General features: G+C 39.8%; 1 protein-coding gene across 3 annotated transcripts in view; it reads left to right on the top strand.

Moving 5' to 3' along the window:
• Positions 1 to 23,181, top strand: part of LOC120543908 (glutamate receptor 4) — a 117,797-nt gene that overhangs the window by 50,731 nt on the left and 43,885 nt on the right. For all 3 annotated transcript variants that reach the window (XM_039777296.1, XM_039777294.1, XM_039777295.1), the window contains exons 3-5: positions 8,237 to 8,476; positions 17,655 to 17,839; positions 22,671 to 22,724. In XM_039777296.1, the coding sequence (XP_039633230.1) occupies positions 8,237 to 8,476; positions 17,655 to 17,839; positions 22,671 to 22,724 (479 nt within the window). The remainder of the gene's footprint in view (positions 1 to 8,236; positions 8,477 to 17,654; positions 17,840 to 22,670; positions 22,725 to 23,181) is intronic.

The following is a 23,181-nucleotide window of genomic DNA, read 5'->3' as shown; positions in this document are numbered from 1 at the left end:
TTATCCAACCGTCCACGGATTTACGCAGAGCACTGATGACAAAGCAGTTCAGCCGCCCAAAGTATTGCTTGTCAATAGTACCGGATTGGGAAAGCTTATCTCATGTTAACTTAACTTTTTTAAGCTTCAGATGATTCCTGGCAGAAGATGCACTTCAGCCAAATTCACCCACATGAGTTTTTGTTGTTGTTGCAAGAAAAGACTTGAGTTGGTTTCTGCTGTGTTATGTAAAAATGACAGGAGAACTTCTGCTGCATTGCTCAGTTAGTGTGTCACACGCAGAATGTCTGGCCCATTGATTAGAGTGAGCTGCAGTGGCTGTGTGTGTGATCTGACCTGTTTGTGCAATGGAGTGTGAGGCCAACGGATGCTGTTTCAGGGTCAGTGCTGGTGTGGGACTAAATGGACCAGTCCAGGAGGCTGGCCTGTCACTAGTGGCCGCCCACTCGCTGTCCGTACTACTGCTGTCACATCACTACTAGGTCAAAAAGAGCAAACTCTGTTTAATACAGCTTGACTCTGATGGATTGCTATTGGCCACTGGAGCAATTCCCTGGATTTTCTGTGAAGCTGTGTGTCTCAAAACACGTGTCACATCTCAGACCGACTTCAAGTCACTTTGACATTTTTTCTGAAATTCTTTTTTTTTGTTCTGAAAATGGGTTTTCTTGTTTTCCCACACAGAGTCCCAGAAGCTACAAACGGTTACACTTTACTTGAAGGTATCTACATAAGAGTTTCATGACACTGTCATGAACGTGTCATAAACATTATAAACAAGTCATAAACGTTTATAACATAATAACATAACATAACGCTTCTTTTAGTAATTGTCATTCGGTTTTTGTCATGACAAGTTATGGTTAGGGTTATGGTTAGAGTTAGGGTTTGGGTTAGGGTTAGAGGGCTAGGGTTCATGTGTCATGACAGTGTCATGTCACTCTTATGTAGATACCTTCAAGTAAAGTGTTACCCTGCAAACAACAGATTGACCAATAAAATCTGTCTTTGTTTAATGACCTAACAAGATGACTGGTGAGGCAATAGCATGAATTTGTCATTGTTTCTCAACCAGTGGTGTACTGGCCATCTATAAAAATCCATAGAGTTTTTACCGGCCCTCTCTGTGTGCCTGTAAAAGAGACATTTGCGTTGCACATGAGAGCATGCTGCATGCGTGTTTCGGGACTGGGCTCACTGGCCAATCACAATAAGTTAGTTAAACTTGTGCTTATGTTATAGGCTCTGCCGTAGCCTGCTCCATCGCTATTGTTGTGGCTGTGTTGCTGTTTCCAGTGGATAAGTCCAGGGCTGAATTTCTTTTCCATCCCTATTCTCAGCCTAACTATAGTCCACATCTTAGTTTGGGAATTTTCTGAGTCATCATTACAAGATGACATCACCTGTAAGCTGCCAGATAAATGTTAATTACAACAAAGATTCAGTGGCCCTCTAAATTAAAAAAAACAACAACAAAAACATGATCCTGTCTCAAACACACTCTTGTGACTAATATTGACGTACAGTATGTCCTGTCTTTTTTTTTTGTCTTCACTCAGAGAAGTTCATGTTGTGTGCAACATTAAATAAGAACGCACTGTGCAGACAATTCTTCATGCTTTTGGGTAAAAAGAGCCCACATAGTAAGGGCAGGGAGTGACTGCATGGAAATGCAGAAGTCATCCTCATGTTTGTCATCAGGGAAAGATACTAAACAGTGACTGGCGACCAGGCATGGGGCAAGCTGTTGGCGGTTTATGGTTTCGATGGATTACCTTCATAGCTGAGGCAATCTATTTTAATGAAATTGATGAACTCATCATCTGCCATTTGGCATGTTCCTCAGTCCTGTACTGTTCACTCTGCCAGAGCTTCTCTGGGCAGAATGTCTCATTGGCAGCTCCTGAATGTGTGGAAATGTGACCTTGAAAAGATCCTTTGTTATGCTTATAGTTAGATTTAACGTAAACCATGAACAAATCTAGGAAGTATTGCGGCATCCAATGTGCCACGTCTGAAAGGCAGCCCATTGGACAGCTGCTTCAGGATTTCCAAACCTTACACTAATGGTTTTCACGCTGTTCTTAGAACATTTTTGTGGCAATACGATTTTTCTTTGAACTGGGGTGGAAAATAAGTTAGAACATTTACTCAAGTACTGTGCTGATGTACAATTATGAGGTACTTGTACTGTCCATTTTCTGCTACTGTTTACACTGCACTACAATTCAGAGGGAAATAATGTACTTTGTACTCCATTAAATCTGATAACTTAGTTACGTGTTACTTTGCAGTTCAGATTAATAATACAAAATATAATCAACAAATAAATGATGTATTATAGTGGGGTTAAGATAAGAATTTACAGTCTATGGCTAAAACGATTGATCCCTGGGAAGAAAAAATATCATAATTAAAATGATCCCCACCATTTGCAACATTAAAGTGATGTACACATTGATTCATCGTTACTTTTGTAACTTTAAGTATATTTTGATGCCAGTACTTTTGTATGTTTACTTACTTCTGAATGCTTGCAAAAAAGTACACAAAACCTGTACATATACATAGATTTATATCTATTATATTACATTTTTATGGAAGTTAAGTGTTAGATGTCTACACTTAACTTCCATAAAAATATATATTAATAACATTAATTAAAGAAGCAAAACAAAAATGGGAAACACCAGAAGTTAGTACCCTTCAGAATAGAAAAGTCTCCACGTAATCCAGACAGGATTATTTCAGGAATTTCTAGTGAGAACATCAAAAAAGCTTTTATAAGTTCATTTAAAATTGTATTGTTGCAATTAATTTAGCAAATCACGCATTTACTTACATGTACATTGATTAATACTGTCAGTTACGGCCTGTCTGTTGTCCTCCAGCATGTTTGCGATGGTAATGTAGCTATGAGTGTGCTTTCCCAATCAGTCACATTGCTATTGGTTTATTGGTCCTATTTGTCTGAATGTCCCCATGCAAGTGTGGCAGAGAAAGGTCCTTCATTTAAATGTGTAGTTAAAATAAATGATAAATAAATGATATGTTGTGGTGGTGGTATTATAATTGTTTTTGATGTATTATCAGTTTCGGTTCAACATAATGAGATGAGTTGAACCCTAGTGGTATGAATCAGGCAGTCATTACAGGCAAACACAGCAGGGGCAGACAAAGTTTGAGCCACGCTGTCAGGTTTCCTTACATGCATATCGATGTCTTGTTATTCAGACTGGTATTTCTACATAGCAGCATCTAGAGAGAGCGTGTGGGTTGGCATATAAGCATTCAGGGATGTGTGTGTGTGTGTGTGTGTGTGTGTGTGTGTGTGTGTGTGTGTGTGTGTGTGTGTGTGTGTGTGTGTTCATGTCATCTCATCCCTCGAGGGGACATCAGTGGGCTCTGTGGATTTTCCAACCTCTGAACTCCTTTCCTGGTTGAGTGGCCTTCAGCCCTCAACATTGACTGACACACACACACACACACACACACACACACACACACACACACACACACACACACACACACACACACACACACACACACACACACACACACACACACTTAGAATACATGTTAGCTGCTGTGGTTTTCAGGAAGCAGGTGTGTATTCATATGTGCAGTTACAGTCCTGCAGTTTTTTTTGCTCCAGCATCCAGATTTTCTCTGTAAATTACCTGTGCTCTCTTTTGATATGAACAGTACCCAAACTGAGAAATGTATGTTTTATATTTTTTGTTTTCATCCCCTATCCATGGGTGTAAATCTTATCTAACAGTTGGGGGACAATAAACATAACATTTCTGAAGAGCGATTTTTGAAGGGGACACAAATAATACAGCCACAATTATACTTGTAGAGGACATGTGTACAAAGAGGAAAGCCTTAATACTATCATTAGTGTAGCATAGACTGTACCATTATCCTTCTTTTCAGTGTTTCTCTTGATTCAATGAAAAAGTTGACTAAATTGACCAAAATATTCTTCGTTAAAACCATTTATTTATTTTTAAGTTTACAATCAAGCCACGAAACTACCTTAAAACATAATGACTTATTTTGAAAAAGTGTCCCCATATAAAATAAATACAATGCTTTTGTACACTTGTTAAATTAGCTGATCATAATGTAAATTAGTGAGCCACTGGTAAAGCTCATCTGCTAACCCTGACAGCCACACACCTCCAAAAATATGAACTAAGCTCAACACACTTCCCTGAGACTCTCCACCTGACTGTCCCTGGTCTCCCTGTTCCTCAGTTATTTATGTCTCCTTTGCCTGTGACATAGTGACATTAGTATTTCCATAGGCACCCATTCTTATAAAGATGTATATATGTATAAAACATTGTCCTGATATGAGGACTTATTTTACTTAATTGGTGTTTTGGTGTAATGATAAAGGATCTTATGTCTGTTTCATGTCATTTTATCTGGGCAACAGCAACACAAATCTTTAACGTCAGATGTATAAATATGAGTTAGGTTCATAGGTTCACCACACGGTCATATAATTATTATAAAATGATCTTGCGTCCTTACCATAAATATTAGGTTTCGTCTGGGACAGAGGATATATATTTAACTGCAGCAAACCCACTGATCAGCCACTTAACATCATAATGAGCAAAACAACTGTAGATCTTCAATATTAACCCTAATATCAGTTCATACACATAACGTTAGGCTTATCGCCGTGGTAACGTTAGTTGTAGTGGGTGCATTTCTATCCAACAAGCTACTAAACAAGCTAGGTAACGTTACATTATATTACACTAACATAGCAAAATTCTTTGTCATAACTAATTTATTAATTACTCAGCATCGTTTCTATTTGAGAAAAGAAAAACTTCATCCGCTGTTTAATGTGAATAAAATAGCCTTGAACCGCCTACTTACTACATTCCACAACTAACATTACTGTAGCGAATCAAACTACCAGTATGTTCTCTCATTCTCTCCCGTGGTCCGCCGGACTTGTTGTGTGTGGGTAAAGCAGGCTGTGGACCAAACCACTGTGAGGCAAGGGAGGGGGGACTAAAAATGTTTCTAACCTTAAAAAGCATTTTTGGGGTTTGTATTGTTTTACTACTTACACAGATATTTTAAGTATACATCATTATGTTATTTATGATACACAGCATTGTTTTTAATGATATTTCCCAAGGGGGGGGACAACCCTTATGCCGCCTTCCCACTGGCACTTGAAATCAGCGGCGTAATACGCAATACGCCCCTAGCCCCCCCCCGAACATCCCCGAGATTTACGCCTATGCTATCTGTGCAATAACCACTGAGAATGCTGTTGTCTGTTTCCCTACATACAATATACAGTAGACAGATCTCTGGCATTTAACCATCAAGTAATTCAATTTCAAATGTATTTGAACAAGGTTGGCTGATGGAGACACTGACTAATACAACAGCCACTGAACAACAACCTATAATTTAAACCTGTAATAACCGATTGCTTTGGCCACTTGGGGGCAGCGGAAACAAGTTGTGGACAAAACATTGACATATGAACATCTTTTAAGTTGATATGACAAACTTGTAGATTTAACTTGGCAAATGTAAGTCCAATATATTTAACACACAAGTAGTCATGTGATTCAGTTTTGATATAAAAAAAATACTGATTGTAGCTGTCACATGGACAAATTATGACCCAACAAACATCCACAGAGGGATAGTGCACTCATAAAGTCAGTTTATGCAGGCTAGATAGCAAATTAGCTAGTCAACTGTAGTACATAATTTTCTCTGTCCTCTGGCTTATACTGTAAGCTTGCTTGGCAGCACAGGTTTGTTGAGGTCAATCAAACACATACACCATCCCACACACTCCACGCTTGAAGGGTTAAAGGAGCAAAAATACCTTTTTTCTTCCTTTCAGCGAACTATTACTAATCCTCTAGACATTTTTTAAGAAATATAGATCTATATGATGCTTGAATATTTCTTTTAGTTTTTTATCTGTTAAAAATCTTTAAATGACATATACAGTACCCTTCTTACTCATTGTGTCAAACATCATTCTGCACAGTGAAGATCCAACTGAAGTAACAAGCAAAATACATTTTAGGGTGGAAGAGGACTTTTATCATTAGAACCTTTTAGTTTTAGATTTCAGTTGGACTTGAAAGTGGAGTCGTCATTTGAGATTAGGTAAATATAACTCACAGGTCTCTTTCTAGTCAGGTACAATTTTTAGGATCCATGACGATAAATAATTAACTGTTTGTAGTAACATCTCCCCACACTGACACTGACTTTAAATGAGTCACGACACAAGGAAAAGCTAACTTTTCACTAGCTGTGATGTTACAAAAAGCCCTACCACTGTACAGTCTTGACTGCCCTGTTTATCTAATACTGTAGTTCCTGGCATCTCCATGTACCTTAATTGTGTGTACAACAGAAGAAGCATTGCTTTCCTCTCTCTGTCTCTGACTGATGTCTTGTTTATCTCACTGAGGAAAGAAGCTGCAGGCAGGTCAGAAAGACTCCGACTCTCTCTCTCTCTCTCTCTCTCTCTCTCTCTCTCTCTCTGCACTTGGTATGAAAACAATGGCTTTGTCAGTAAAGTAGCTCTCTTGTTTGCTTCCCCACCCCCCATTTTCCTTTAACAACGGGAACATCTTGAGCTCTTCCTTCAGTTCGCCGCTCGCTCTGATTCTCCTCGTACCCGGAAACTGGCAGAGGATGCTCATTATCTTCCCTTTCTGTTGTTGTTGTGTGTGTGTGTGTGTGTGTGTGTGTGTGTGTGTGTGTGTGTGTGTGTGTGTGTGTGTGTGTGTGTGTGTGTGTGTGTGTGTGTGTGTGTGTGTGTGTGTGTAAAAAGTGGGCAATTATAGTACGTCTCTTGCAGACAGCCAAACCTTTCTATAATGAGGAGATCTCCTTAAGCAGGACACACTGCGTGTGTGTGTTTGTACTGCACAGCTTGTGTAGACTTTACGAAAATGTGAAGTTTCAATTTAATTCAAAGTCTGACCAATAAAACACAACAGATGCAGGTTCAGTTGGTGCTGTTTTGATGTCATGAAGCAGCGCAGCATGAATGCGATGTGTTTGTTAATGGGGAAGATGTCTTCTAGAATATATATCTACACAACAGCAAGGGGAACGATTTAATGCGCCGCTAGAAAATGTTGGTACTGTTGTTGCTGTATGAATGGGGGGAAAGAACAGCTTTTGAGATTAAAGCATCAGAGGAAACGGATGCGTTTGGTTTTGATCTCTGTTTACTGCATTTAGCGGTTCCCTTGAAAGGATTTAAAGTGGTAATCAGTGGGATAATGGTTTATTATTTTATCTCCAGTCGTGGTGCTAAGCATTCATTTCATTTCCCAGCCATCAATTGTCATTCAAAACAGTGTGCATTCTTTTGTCTTCAGGTGCATTTGTCAAATAGGGTTATCACTGCTCGTTAACTATACCCACTTCTTCTTCTATTAATCCTTAGCAAACTGGAAACAACACTTCCTGTGTGCTGGTATTAGTTTCCTGGCCTTGTGCCATCATTAAAAAATGTGTTTCTCTGGAGATGAGCCCTCATTGTGTTTGTTATTGTTTTCACTCCTACACAATGAAATTATCATGGGGGAAATGTGTTTAATAAAAGATAAGTGAACTGATTCCCAGCCTGACAACATCCTTGTTGTATAAACTGTGTGGATGCTTGAATTGATAATTATAGACTAAAAAAAGAAAACAATTAACTAAAAGGAGAGACCAATACGAAAATGAAAATATGTTATACCTGAATTATTTTTAAAGCTGCAGTATTCTTTTATGTAAACAGTAGTCCGGATGCACAATGCTGGGATAAAGCCTGACATCCCACGCGCCGGATGTCCCTTCCCTCTTGCTGTCTTCCCTATCGGGGCTTAGTGCTGCCCAGGGCAGTTGTGATTGATTAAAAAATATATATATATATATTGTAAGCACAGGAGGAATATGGAATAACCTGATTAGATAAATGTCTATTGAGAAAGAAAATGTGTTTATGGGTAGGACGAGGACGATAGGACGAGGTTCCATTCACGATTCCACCTTGGCTTCATTTGGTTAATTTCTTTATATGTGATTCCCTTGACATGTTTTTTTTTAAATGTTTCCCAACCCAATTCACAGAAATTAATGTTATGTTTTCTCCCAATCCACACTAGCTCTATCTTCTAATTTATGAATTGATAAACGTTTTGGTTTTTGTTGATTTCACCCCCAGTTTGCTCCCAGTACTCCCGAGGTGTCTTCGCCATCTTCGGCCTGTATGACAAGCGCTCGGTCCACACGTTGACGTCCTTCTGCAGCGCCCTGCACATCTCCCTCATCACGCCAAGCTTCCCCACCGAGGGCGAGAGCCAGTTCACGCTGCAGCTCCGGCCGTCCATCCGGGGGTCGCTCCTGTCCCTCCTCGACCACTACGACTGGAACAAGTTTGTCTTCTTGTACGACACCGACCGGGGTGAGTGATGAGGATGGACTGCTTTTGTCTTTCCTTTGGAAGCTTATATACTGTGTGTGTGTGTGTGTGTGTGTGTGTGTGTGTGTGTGTGTGTGTGTGTGTGTGTGTGTGTGTGTGTGTGTGTGTGTGTGTGTGTGTGTGTGTGTGTGTGTGTGTACCGTACTTCAGATGCGTTTCTCATCTAACTGACAACTGACAACCTTTAAAAGTACTGAGTGAACTGATTCTGCCAAAATTTAAATAGTAACTACACATGGACAAAATTTTGTTAAGACCAGATTCTGACTCTTTGAATAATGCCATGTAAGATTTACAGTAAAAAAAACAGCAAACCAAACTGCAGTAACTGAACTTGGGCTGCGTAATATCTGAGCTCTAGGAGCTGTCAAGCACTTACTGCACTCTGTGCTACAGGGAAACAGACAACAGATAAAAATAGAAAGCTATACATGCATCAAGTTAAAGCTACTTGGTGAGATAGCCGTGGCTAGCCAAAATGTACTTACTCATATACTGACAGTAAACTGATTTTTTTGGAATTTCAGGACGTCATCTTGGGCTTTGGGAAACACTGATCGACATTTTTCACAGTTTTTTTAAATTTGTATAGACCAAACAACAAATTGAGAAAATAATCGACAGATTAATCGACAATGAAAACAGTCGTTACTTGCTGCCCTAAAAGAGACAGCCGTTTGCATCCCGTCTTCTGTCAACAGTCAATGTTTATTTCTTTTAACCATGATCTTTCTATAACCTTAGCTAAGTAAGTGTAGTTGCCTCAACTTAACCAAACTTTTAACATACAGGTGGCAGATCAGAAAAGGCTCATTAGAGTTGATTTTGGTGCCGACAAAAGACCAATTTCATTGATCAGGTATGAGGACCTGTTGGATTATGTGCATGATGTATTACAATTAATCTAATTTGAAGGAATTAAAAAATGTCACCAGCTCTAAAACATTACATGAACCTAAATATAGGTATATTTAATTCAAAATAATTTGATTTAAGTGCAATAAATCTGTCAGCAGGCGATTTCGTGGCGTTTCTTTGGCCTCATGCTCCCTACATGGCAAACACAGAGGTGTGAATGGATGTGCCGCTAAAATAATGGCTGTTTTTAATCCACAAAATGTCTTGGGGCCACCGAGTGATCAATATTGCTGTGTAGCTACTGTTAGAAGTGTTGAGGATAGTGTTGGACCTCTTTCTCCATCTGTCCCTGTCGATTGTCCTACTGAGGACGACGACTGCGTATTTCTTTCATCCGTATGTGTTTCTCTCTCTTTGGTTTTATCTTTTTCCTTTTTTTTCTGTCCCCCACCCAGTCTTCACCTCTCTCCCCACATACACACTCACAGAATCAATAGGTTTGTACTTACTCTCCCCCTGTCACATTTCCATTACTAGACAGAGTGGATATGGGCTGCTGCTTGGATCACATCTCCACATCTTGCTTTCTTACATTTTCCAGAAGGTAGTCAGGGGTTTTCATTCTTTCTATCTGCTGCTTTGGGGACTGCAGTGAGTGTTTGTGCAGATTGGCTGTATAGGAGCGACAGAGTGAGGACCGTATCAAGATGGCCTCCCTTCAGAACAACTCATTCCCTGCCTCTTTTGTTCTCTTATCTCAAGTTCTACATGGTAAAAAGCCTCCTCTCCTCTCAACAAATCCTACTTGTATGTAATCAAGTGTTCTCCAAAAACACAACAAAGGTTCCTTACTGTATGACCGTGCTGCCCTACATACACACAAGCAGTGTTTAAGGTTGCTTAAAGCCTCAATCTTAGCCTGACAAGCCTGGGAACTCACCATTGGCAGGGCTCAATCCGAGGGGCGGGATAAACGGTTGTCTTTCAAATTCCCCGCGCACGCAATAGGATAGTATTTAATTGATAGATTAAACTTTTGCTGTATCCGGTTGGCAAAACTCTGAACACATCTTCCTTTTTTAAGAATGACTTCAGTGCCGTTCTTTGTTCTTTTCTCAAAGAAAAGCTTAACTCCAAGTCTTCCAGAAGACCGCTGTTCCCAGCAGCAGCAGCCATAAGCCCGCCCACCGACACTATACACAATGTGATTGGCCCGGCCAGAGTTTGGTTTTTCCAGCTCGCAAGCCAACGGAGAGTTGCTAGACTGACCCTGGCTGCAAATTACATTTGCTGCCGCTACGGTGCGTCTAGATTTCTAGACTACCTCAATCTGGCATCTGAAAACTGATTCAAGATCAGCATTAGTCTTTGACAGGGATACAGATGATCTTATAGTGTAATGTAATGATTATTTTAAATACTAGACACTTGAAGTGCTTTCTGGTATGCCAATCAAATTCAGACAATGAACAGCGATGACCACTGGCTGTTGGATGCAAAGGAGGCATGGAAAATGAACACAATTCTGAAATATGAATGCAACCATGACGTGACCTACCTTGATTGACCTCGTATGGCGACCGTGTTAGGTATTTGGTGAATTTACCCTAACTTAATTTTTAAGTGACAGCCCTACTGATGGCTCTGTCCATGGTGCTGAAATCATGCAGCAGCCAGCAACTTATTTCAACTGACTGATCGCTGATGTTTGAGCTCTGCCATTCTGTTGAAGTTGCTGTCATCCTAACAGTGGGAAACACTGGCTGTCGAGGAAATATTGAATACAACACAGCAGTTATGTTGGATTTCTTTACTTAAGTGAATCCATTATTGTGGTATTCAAAGTACTCCAGTTTTAGTTGAAGGCAGTTTTTTTAGTTTATTCATATTGCAATGAAATATATACAGAAATGTATTGTTTATTGATTGCTGGATCAGTTATCATCCTCCTTTTCCCCAATTTGTCTTTTTCCTACATTTCTTTACTTTAGCATTGTTACTCATTTATTTTGCCCACCAGCTTTACAGCTGATCAGTTTAAATCTATGTTTCTGCCTGGCTTAGCATGAAAGCAAATTTCTGCACAAACATTATTCAAAATCTTAATAATTGTGAGGCCTCCTTTCTGCAATTTTTCTGTGTGTGTGTGTGTGTGTGTGTCTGAGTGTGTGAGTTAGTGTGTGTGTGTGTGTGTGTGTGTGTGTCTGAGTGTGTGTGTGTGTGTGTGTGTGTGTGTGTGTGTGTGTGTGTGTGTGTGTGTCTGAGTGAGTGAGTGAGAAAGTGTGTGCCTGTGCACGGCATCAGTGCCTGACTGTATACATACATATTAGTGTTCTGTACTGTTCTGTGCATGCAAGTGCTTTTCAGAAGGCTTTTGGGTGCAGGATGCAGCACTTTGGCCTGAGGATTTCTTTCACACACACAGGGCCAGGCATTCATCCAGTATTGACTATAATGTAGAATCAGCCCACGCATGGCTGAGCTCTGTCAATGAGCGCCAGTCTGATTCCCTGCATCAAAGCACCAGAGATACAAGGGGCTGGATACTGTAGCACTGTAGTGAGTGCTATTCCTTTTAGCTTTTCGTACAAATCCTAGAAATACGTACACATACGAAAAAAACATAAATAGAGGTAATACAAATATAATATGCAAAAAGAATCCAGGAAATGTTTTGGAGAAGAGAAATGAAAGGAGAGAAAGGAAGCTGCGAAGATAGGAGAATAAAAATAAAATGAGAAAAAATACAAAACGAATCCATTTGTGGAGGAGAGGAAACCAGAGGAGAGGAAAGTAAGGGGGGAAACAAGAGATTAGGAAACAATAGAGGAGAGGAAATGAGTGGAAAGGAAACAAGAGGAGAGAAGAGAAGAGAAAAGGATATGAGCGGAAACCAGGAGAGATGCAAGGACATGAGAAGAGAGGAAACAAGGAGGTAGGAAAGGAGAGAAGAGAGGAGGGATTGAGAGAAGCGAGGACATGAGAGAAAGGAAATAAGGAGAGGAAATGAGAGAAAATGAAACAAGAAGGGAGGAAAGGGAATGAAAGGAACAAGGAGGTAGGAAAAGAAAGGAGAGGAAAAAGGAGGGTGGAAATGAGAGAAGAGGATTTGAGAGGAAACAAAAAAAGAGTAGATGAAACAAGAGGTGAGGAAAGGAGAGGAGAGTAAACTAGAGAAGAGGAGACAAGAACAGTGGAAAGGAAGAAAAAGAAAAAAAAAAAAAAAAAAAAAAAAAGAGAAAAAAAAAAAAAAAAAAAAAAAAAAAGAAAAAAAAAAAAAAAAAAAAAGAAAAAAAAAAAAAAAAAAAAAAAAAAAAAAAAAAAAAAAAAAAAAAAAAAAAAAAAAAAAAAAAAAAAAAAAAAAAAAAAAAAAAAAAAAAAAAAAAAAAAAAAAAGAAGAGAAGAGGGAAAAAAAAAAAAAAAAAAAAAGGAGGAAAGGGAAAAAAAAAAAAAAAAAAAGAAAAAAGAAAAAAAGAGAAAAAAAAAAAAGAGAAAGAAAAAAGAAAAGAAAAAGAAAGAAAAAAAAAAAAAAAAAAAAGAAAAAAAAAAAAAAAAAGAAAAAAAAAAAAAAGAAAAAAAAAAAAAAAAAAAAAAAAAAAAAAAAAAAAAAAAAAAAAAAAAAAAAAAAAAAGAGAAAAGGGAAGAGGGAAAGAGGAAGTAAGGGAGGAAAGGGACAAAAAAGAAGAGCAGGAAACAAGACTATCTTTCTCTAGCAGATGGACTGGTAGCAGCAGTGTGTACAGGCCATGATGAATGGCTCGTTTTAAAAGCGTAAGCCTCTCTATGCTCTCCGAAGAGCAAGAGGTGAAAGGATCAGGACTGGCTCAATGAGGAAGGAGGAAGGATGGAGGCTCTGTAGACATACCCAGACAATATGCATCACACTGGAGGGCAAAGACGGGACTACAGGGAGGGAAAGATAGAGTACAAGCAGAAATCACACACACATAATGTGCACTTACTCTCCCCTCCACACGCTGCAGCTGCTTCCATCTAGTGTCCAGCTCTGCTCCAATCAGCACAACCTGCGTTAGTCTGCACACTAGCCCGTGGCTGTGTCTTTGACGCTGATTGCAGCTGGCTGTTGCTCCCCATACAGCCCCAGGGCTACACATTTATCAGCTGGTAATCAGCTGGCCCCGTGCTCGCTTTACTTTACTTTACTGCCACCACTGCAGTTTCCTGTCCATGCACTGGGTACACCATGCGGCACAATAGGACGTAATGGGATATCATAGATACTGGACAAGCAACTCACTCCAGCTGTTGGTTTGTATTTGATCAGATAGTGGTAACAGCGTGTGCCGGCTTTGAAATGCCTACTTAATCTGTATTTATGTAGCCTATTGTATTCTGTTTTCTTGTACTATATTGAATGTGAAACTGTATGTTGTCTTGTACACTTATGCTTTTCTTGGCCTATTCGCCGTGGTGTCAGTTCTCAACGGCCTATCTGGTTTAATAAAGGTTGAATAAAAAAAATAAAAAAAAACAGTGTAGGATTGGACTTCTGATTTGGATTTAGTCTCTAGTCTAGTACTTAGTTTCTATTCCAAACATAGCAATGCACAGGCAAAAGGTAGAAAAGAAGAGTGCTCGTTAGCAAAATGAATGTCCAAAAAATATTTAGAAAATAAAATGTTTTATGAGCGTCAAAACTACACACACTGTTTTTTTTTATGGAAACACTCAGTCATTTGATTTGTGACCCTTTAGACTAATATGTGAAGCCATAAAAGTTTTTTAAATTACATAACAACTAGTGAGCTTGCATATCAAAAGATCATTCTTAGTGGCAAAACCTTGGATGCTGATGAAGACGGTGTGCTCTTCCCGGCGCCTTCCATCAACACGCCTAGGGGTGCTTATTGCGTCGTATCTGACGCTGAGAGCCACTGACCAAGCGTCCTTATTTTACGAGTTGGGAGTGAGAACGGGTTGGAATGCGAACATAGAGCACACATCTAACCAGTGCTTTCAAACCACCAGTTTCGGCCATGTCTCCATCATGTCACATGCATATTCAAGACACCTTTTACAGGGTTCTCCTTTTAAAACAACTCAGCTGGAATTAAAAAGTCAATTGTATCATAAAAAATGCAAAATATGTTAATAATACACGTACAAATGAAATTCATTGCACCATTCAGACTCCTCAGAACAAGCTATTACTGTGCAGTCTGGTGTCGCAAAAATTAAAAGTGTATACTGTAGATATTTCAAAGCATAAAGGGAAACTCCACTCCTTAATTTTATTAACAATGTAGGTTATATTACACTATCATACCTCCGCCCTCCAAAAGGTTGACTCCCCAAGAAAAAGGATGGGAGCACACCAGTGTAATATACTATGGTTTCACACCACAACACCCTAACAGTGAGGCAAAACAGCTGCTCATTTGTAGCTGAAACGGCTCCAGTCGATACAATCAATAGCAGCAAAGTAACTGCAGCTACCACAGGAAGGTCTTTCTATACCAGCCCCTGGCATCCTGCACAGAGTCTCTCTCCTTTTTTCATTCTGTTTATTTGTCAGGAACTATGAACAAAAAGCTTCATTTCAAGCAATAAGAAGAGACGCTCTGTATCAGATTTAGCCGCCAGCTACTATCTGTCTGCAGTCCCTGGACAGGTGGACACAAACACCACAAAGTAAATGATAAGGTAAAGACACAAAGTGTGTTCACACCAGGAGAACTGGAGAATTTGAGTGTCTTGAAAGCAGCCTTTGTAATTTTTTTCTGTTTTGGGTTTTCCTCCTGGAAAAAACAAAACTGATGAACAGTGTGAACATTGACTCAAATTAAGCAGTTACCACAGTTCTGCTGTTCAGCAACTAGCTATGTCCCCAAAGAGAGGACAGAAGTCACAAAATTGATGAAATGGGTAAATAAGTAAATTGATGGTTGACTCTGGGGATGTCAGGCTGTGGGTTCCTAATGTATGTATATATATATATATATATATATATATATATATATATATATATATATATATATATATATATATATATATATATATATATATATATATGTATATAGTCCCTGCAGGATGGGGGTGTTACCCTGCCTTTTTATTTAGTGCCATCTTCATGTCAAAACAATGACATTCCCATCAGCCTTATCTGTACTTCATGTTAAGTGCTAATTAGCAAATGTTGCTGACGTTAGTACAGTATGTAGCTCAAAGCTCTTGAGAATTCATTTCACAGAGCAAAGCCTGGTGGATTTTGCCTTTGGTTTTATCTTAAGCTAAAGATTTTTAGCAGCTTCTAACAACACAGAAAGGTGGTTTTGGTTATTTACAAGGAAAAAACATAGAGCTGTCTATGAAAACTAGACAAAATTTAATAGAAAACTTAATTATTTTGCTTACATTACAATATTATTGTAGCCAGGTTTAGAAGTGAAAACATATTGTCTGTTGAAGTATAATTTAATCAAATAGTGGCCTTTAAAAAGACACAAATGGGGGCGCCCTGTTGCCGACCATGAACCGCAATGTCTGCATTTCCGGTCCGACAGGAGACATTTTGTTGCATGTCGTTCCCCATCTCTCTCTCTCCCCTCTTTTCATGTCATGACAGTCTAATGTTTAATGACAGCTAATAATAACGGCATAAAATCAACAGAGGAAAAATGTGTTTGTCCTCATAGCATTACCACTACAGTAAAGACCTCATCATAGCCCATTTTGTTCTTTTTTAACTTTTGCAACATGCAACCCCATTTGTCTTTTGTCATTACCGAGAAAAAGAACAATTATTGTGACCCATTTGGGGTCTAGCTTCCCAACAGTTCTAGTCAAAATGTCATGAATCAGTTCTTCCTTTAGGGCAAACTGAGGACACTCTGAGATGGTTGGTGCATGTGGGAGCATGTGCATGAGTGTGTCGTCCCTCCTGGCACCGACATCCCTCTAATGGGGAGCAAGGGGCTGGGGAGGGGATAGACGAGGTGGATGGGGAGCTGGGTTGCCAGAGCTCAGGTTAATCCACTAATTGGGAGCAAAGGGAGATGGGTTGCCAGATTGTGATGGCCACCAAGTGGGTCCGTTTAAGGGGGACATCTGTTCCTGCTGGAGAACAGCCGACCTCACAGCTCCCTAGTTTCCTCTCTGACACTCATCTTCTTTATATAGCAAGGGTCCCCCAATCACCAACTCAAGAGTCTAGTGTTGCATAGGACTCATGGAGACGAGCCTGTTTCCCCGTCTGGACTAAAAGCCAGGATCTGGTTGGAAAAACTTAAAAGCTTTAGAGGAGTTTGCTTGAGCACAGTTTCTTTTAGATTGGAAAGGGGTTGTCTTGCCAAACGGCAATTATAAGCAATGTGTTTATCACTTCACATGGCCTAATATGCCACTTTTTAATATAATTTATTAATACCACAAGGGAATTAAGCCAGGAAGTATATCAGCCTCAGTTTCATCAGTAAACATATCCAGCAGCTGTTGCACTGACAATTAAAAAGCATTCAGGGAGCACTTCATGTTATTTTAACCGTAGACAATGGATCCAGATCTGCATCGAAATACACACAAAGACAACCATACGACATTTCTCATTCATAACCGCAGTAGTTCTTCAGAAGATCTTCTAAAATCTTACAATGTGAAAGGAACCTCGTGTAATTCTTAAACACTAGAGCAATGGTTTGTGTTGTTTTGATGAGTGTGTCCCCATTTTGTTTGTGTCTTACGAATGCACACCAGCATGAGGACACATTTGTAAGTGAATGAGCATGCAGGCGACAAAGGATACATTGCTGCTGTTGGTTTCGCTGATTTACAGTTGGTGGCAATAACCAGCCAAGAAACATGGCAATGCGGCAGCAAAACATAGAGAAGAAGAGTGCTGGCTAACAAAGGGAAAAAAGTAAGGGAATTATTAGCAGTTACGGTAAAAAGAAAAGTTAACATTATCTGCAGGTCTGTAACAGGACAAACTCTGGTCGCTTACGTTAAAGTCACTGACCACCCTTGCCTGTTAAGGATACACTTCCTCTTAATTGGCACTGATATAGATGTAATTATAAGGGATACTGTAAAAAACAATGTGTATGTTGACTGTTTATGTTTAAAAAGTGAAGACTGGTATATATCAGACTAAACTAAGGAAGTTAATGTAATGAGCATACTGAGCTCATCTTTGCCTACAATGGATGTACATAAATAAAATAATAGTATGCATTATGATGAATACAAAAAATACTTGTGTGCTGTGTAAAGGGAAGTGGTTCCCTTTTTTTTCTTCATTTCCCCCCCTTTGATGTGTCTTGCCCTGTGTGTCTGACTGCATCAGGTTACGCCATGCTGCAGGCCATCATGGAGAAGGCGGGACAAAACAACTGGCAGGTCAGCGCCATCTGCGTCGAAAACTTCAACGATGCCAGTTACCGACGGCTCTTGGAGGATCTGGACCGGAGACAGGAGAAGAAGTTTGTCATAGACCTTGAGGCTGAGAGACTGCAGAACATGCTGGAACAGGTGATGCCACCATGACACCGTTTAGTTGGTATTAGTGAATCTTTACTTTTCATCCATTATCATTATCTTTGTCTTATTTCTTTTTTTTACATCTGGTTCAGAAGATTGTTGAACGCCTGCTGTTTATTTGCTTCAGCTTGCAAAAGTTGAAATGCACACTAGCTACTGAAATGTATTAGGCACTATTCATGTAGTGCTGTTTAGATCAACTTGTGGAGATTCAAAAGTGTCAGTAAATACAACATTTGTTGTGAGACAGCTGTTTTTATTCACATTTCTCTGCCTGAAAGGCAGCAGGCTGATCCCCAGAGCAATTCACACCACATTGCAGCAAAATACCTGTAGAAAACAAGTCCAGCCAATCAACCATGTTAGCTAAACTTATTTGGACGAGAAAACGAAGGTGAACGGTAATACAATAACTGGATACTGGACTCCAAAATGGCGCCCATTCATTCCAATACAATGTGTTCCCCCAGGGCATACAGCAAAAAAAAGTTTTTTCTCTTCCTGGTTTGCTTGTTCTGCAGCCTGCTGCACGGGCTCATTAGTGTCTCTGCCTGAGCCCACCGGCACACCCCATAGACTTTACATTGATGAGAGATGATGTCAGACAGTTAATAAGCCCTTTTCTAGCCCTTGTAAAAGTTTTCATGGTTTAAAAATGAATAATGCAAAGAGTAATACTTATACTTTTAATGGTTGTCTATGGGTGAAATGCTCTTTGGGCCACAGGGGACCTTTATTGTTGTTCTCAGTGGGACACATGGGCAACAAGGCTGACAGCTCATGCCATTTCCATATCTTTTAATACGTCAATGCAGTTAAGAGTCAAACGTCCTGCTTCAACTTTAACCTAATATACTTAAAGTGGTTAACATAATTGGCCTCCAATATCGCAGTATTTCCCAGATCTCAGCAATTCACTTCGTGAGTACAACAATATCTTAACTGATACAAATGTTGAACAAAACTATGAAATAGGACTTGAGTTTTAATAAAGCAGAATGATCCTCTAACAATGTTTTTCAATAGTTTCCAGGAAAATAATATGATGCAGAGGCAACTGTTTAATAAGTGATGATGGAGAGAATAATTGTTTTTTATAGATGAGAATTAGAAAGGCGGATGCAATGAGCCATTTTGTGGGAATCTTAAAATCTAAAGCTCTTTATATTAGTACCATAAGATCAGCAAAATCAATTTAATTACTAAACTTGAAAACTCTGAAATGCAATGAGAACAGAATTGAATACTGTACACACTTACTCACTGTTTGGTTCACTCTGCTTTTTGGGCATGTTTGTACTAATTAGAAAATGTTGAACTTGAAAACAGTCTGTTTGGATCTCCGGTGGTGTTAGTTGGCATAAGCACACTCAGAATATTATGTGTGCCTTCCTCCTCGTCTTCATCTTCATCTTCATATTCATCTTCATCTTCTCATCTATCCACCTGTCCCTTGGGCAACTGGTGTCTCTGTAATTGTTCAATTATTCAGGAAATCTCCACTCTGACATCTGTCATAGTTCTAACAATTTACTTTGCAGATGTGTGTGAGAGTCTCTTTTGCCCCACGCAGCAGCAGACTTCCTGCTCCATCCTTGTTTGATGCCAGAGCACAGAACATCTCACGAGTAGATGTCATATTTCAACTTGTGGGAAGATACATTGTTTTGCAGTCGTGGTCTGAGTTGCTGACAAAGACATGAACGTGTGTTTTAGCCAGTATTCATTTCAACTGTCATCCTGTTCATTATTGCATCTTGCTAAAGTCTCCTGATCCAGGACAAGGATTTGAATACATAATTGGGCCTCATTAGCTGCTAATTAACAGCACGGTCAGTAGCCTACATATCAAGGCTTATAGGCAACCAGATGTTACTTTGAATGTCAGAGAATGAAATCTCTGAATGCAAACCTGTTTCATTTACAGATGGTAATGTAATTTGCTGGCAGGTAATTTGCAAGTTGTACAAACTAACTTGTATAACGACTTTGAGTACTAAGAAAAGCGCTATAGGAATTTGATATATTAAACCAGCTGCAAAGTGATTGGCTTAAAGGAGCTGACACACAGGGCCGATTATCGGCCGTTGGACAGTCTGGCGAGGTCAGTGACTCGAATCTGTTCGGTGTGTCCCGTGCCGTCGTCAGTCTGGGGGGCTGTCGGCGTTCATTTTTGCCGACCCGACATGTTCAGTCGGCGGCAGGGACGTCGGGACTCACCCGGACATGGCGAGCGGAATGAGGTGACTAGAGTCTCTCAAAATCTGACGAAAATCTTTTAAACTGACCTTTGCTGAGCTGAAATGAAGACAGATTCAGCAACAGCACGGCCTATTTCTCGCTTAAAATGTTTTCAGAAACACGTTTCAGTGAACTATTTTAGTACAATATGAGATCGTATTCTGAACGGCCGCCATGACAGTCTGGCTCTGAATTTCCGGAGAAAACAAACCCATGTGACGCATTCGTCCAATCAGCTGCCGGTTTTCATTTCTTGGGCAACAATACAGATTAGCGCCGCCTGCTGTTATAGAGATGTATTACGTCTCGTCTCGTCTCGTCTTTTTGGTCTGTTCTGTGGCACTTTTTGGACCAACACGGGGAGACTGATCATTTCGACTCGCTTTTCTGTCAGCGGTCAGCTGTCGGCCCTGTGTGTCCACACCTTAAAGTTCAATTTAAAGTGCAGGAGGTGTCAAAGGACTAAATGTCACCAAAAGGTACTGTAAAGCCTCTTTCAGACATGAACCTTTTTATGTAGATACAGTATGTCAGCAATGTTTCATGTTGGTTTCATGTCTGAATAAACATGTCCAGCATCACATAAGTCTGAATTGAAAGTCATCGTTAACGTTAAAGCTGCAGCAGGTTGAATATGCATGTCTTGTTCAGCCTTTAAAGAGCACTGTAATACATTTATCACTATCAGTTGTTATGCACACAAAAGCTGCTTGATACTCCATGAGACACTGTGAAAGAGTATTACAAGGATTCCTCCCTCCTCACAGTGCAGGGTAAGGGAAGCAAAAGAAAACAAAAGTGGAAAAAACCCCGGCACAACAACATTGTCAATCAGACCACCACTCCATGCCAACTGCATGGATGCAATTATAAATATCCCGCAAAACACTTAGCATACAGCATATGAGCAAGTATGATTTAAATGTGAGTCCCAACATATCATCTCATCATTCTATGCCTGTGCACTGTGGGACATTATAAACTAGGGTGTTTAATTTTCTATCAGATAAATGATGAAATTGATGAGAAAATGTAGTCTGTAATTCACTGAAGTGAGTCATTAATCAAGGATTTGTTGGGGGAAAAAGGTTTCAACAGAAAATGCTCATCTTCCTTCACATCATCATTTTCCAACTCCCCGCTAATTCTCCAGCAGTGACAATGCTCCCTCTTATCAGATGCCAAATATCTTAAGCAGCACTGTGGCGTTTTCTGCAACGGTCCTGTCATGTCTGAATGAAGAGTTATAAACATTTACTGCTTAATATTCCATGTCTGAAAGGGGTTTAAGGGGTTGGATTTTGACTTTTGACTTTATTATTCCCTTCTTGCTTATAAAAAAAATACTTTAATTTTTTAGTTGAAGGTGCTCTAAGCGATGTCACGTGTTTTTTAGGCTACAACATTTTTTGTCACATACAGCAAAAATCTCCTCACTATCCGCTAGATGCCTGTCTCCTGAACACTGTAAACAATGCGGTCTCTGTAGACAGCCCAGGCTCCACAAACGGCAACAAAAACAAACTGTGCCAGCCTGCACCACCAAACAGCAAACAGTGTTCCAGCGTTCCAGCCAATAACCGACCAGAAGGATTTGGTAATGGGGGTTGGGGGGTTAGTGCACGGAAGGGAGGGGGAGGGGATGGGATGAGGAGGAGGGAGGGGCGAGCTAGCCTCAGTTTAATACTTTGAACGTCAACAAGAAGTAATGTCACCCAACATCGCTTAGAGCACCTTTAAATTTCAAGACACTATAACCACGCACCAGAATTAAAAAAGCATTGGGTTCTTGTTACTACTCCACAGATTATTCGCTGTGAATAGTTTTGACTTTCAACTATCGAAATAGTCCCAATGAGGGGACCCTTGAATATGAACAAACTGACCTTTTTCCAACCTCTCAGTAGTGTTGATTGGATGCTAATCTCTCCTCCAGCTCCATGTTGTGATCCCGATTTATGCAGTGGGCTATAATGGATGTGTGTTCATATTTGAATCTTGCATATTGCAGCCGTGAGCGTTCACCAACAGCAGTGTTTCACAACGTGCTGCTCAGGTCTTGACAGCAGTAAGGCTGTTGAGGAATTGATATCAATCCAAGTTTTTCTGAGCTATTCAAAGCATTTTCTTTCACCTTAAATCACAATTCATGCCCTTATTAACTGGATGTCCAGTGGGATTTCCCAGCAGATGTCAGCTTTCAAAATCAGTTTTTATAAGCAAGATGAAGCTCTGTGGTTGTAGGCCTACTCGTGTGTGTGTGTGTGTGTGTGTGTGTGTGTGTGTGTGTGTGTGTGTGTGTGTGTGTGTGTGTGTGTCTGTCTGTGTGTGTACGAGTGTCGAGAAGCATTGTCATGTCTCTGAAAGCGTGAAGTGTTTATTTCCTCCGTTAGATACTGACATGACTGCCTGTTCATTTGTTTAGACATCCGATCTTCTATGGATTAAAACCCAACGGTCCCTTTGTGTCAAAACACACACACACACACACACCTGTCACTTGCATCATTAAATGTAATTAACGTACGCTCTGCTGTAATCCAGTCATATTAACGTTGAGCTCTGCTCCGCCTCCTCGCAGATCGTCAGTGTCGGGAAACATGTCAAAGGCTACCATTACATCATGGCCAACCTGGTGAGGGAAAATTCCTCCTTGTTTGTTTGCTTCTTTCTTTCTTCTCATCATATCTTCTCCACCACCTCCCTGTACTTTCAGTCTATTTTTTGAAACAGTGTTGTGGTGTGGATGTGCAGACTGTATCTCTAAAGGGCTGGCTATAGGAACAGATGTTTACTACAGATAACATACAGGAATTAGCAGAAATGACTGATACCGGACCAAAGTGGCTGACCAACCAACCAGAAAAACTTATTTAACCACTACTGAATACTTCATATTAAAATGGAAAAAAATACACAACATTTAAGGCATTTTTTATTGCTGTTGTTTGGCTTTAAAAAAAAAAAAAATTAAGATAATAAAAGCAATGAAAGAATACTGAATTTAAAGCATTTACATGTTTAACTTTGAAAACAATCTGTCTGAAATGATGTGGTTTGGATTCCTTTCTGAAATTTCCTGAAGGTGATTT

Source organism: Perca fluviatilis, chromosome 16 (assembly GCF_010015445.1).
Source record: "Perca fluviatilis chromosome 16, GENO_Pfluv_1.0, whole genome shotgun sequence".
NCBI lineage: Eukaryota > Metazoa > Chordata > Actinopteri > Perciformes > Percidae > Perca > Perca fluviatilis.
Note: the sequence above shows the minus strand (reverse complement) of the source record. Positions and strands in the feature narration are given on the sequence as shown.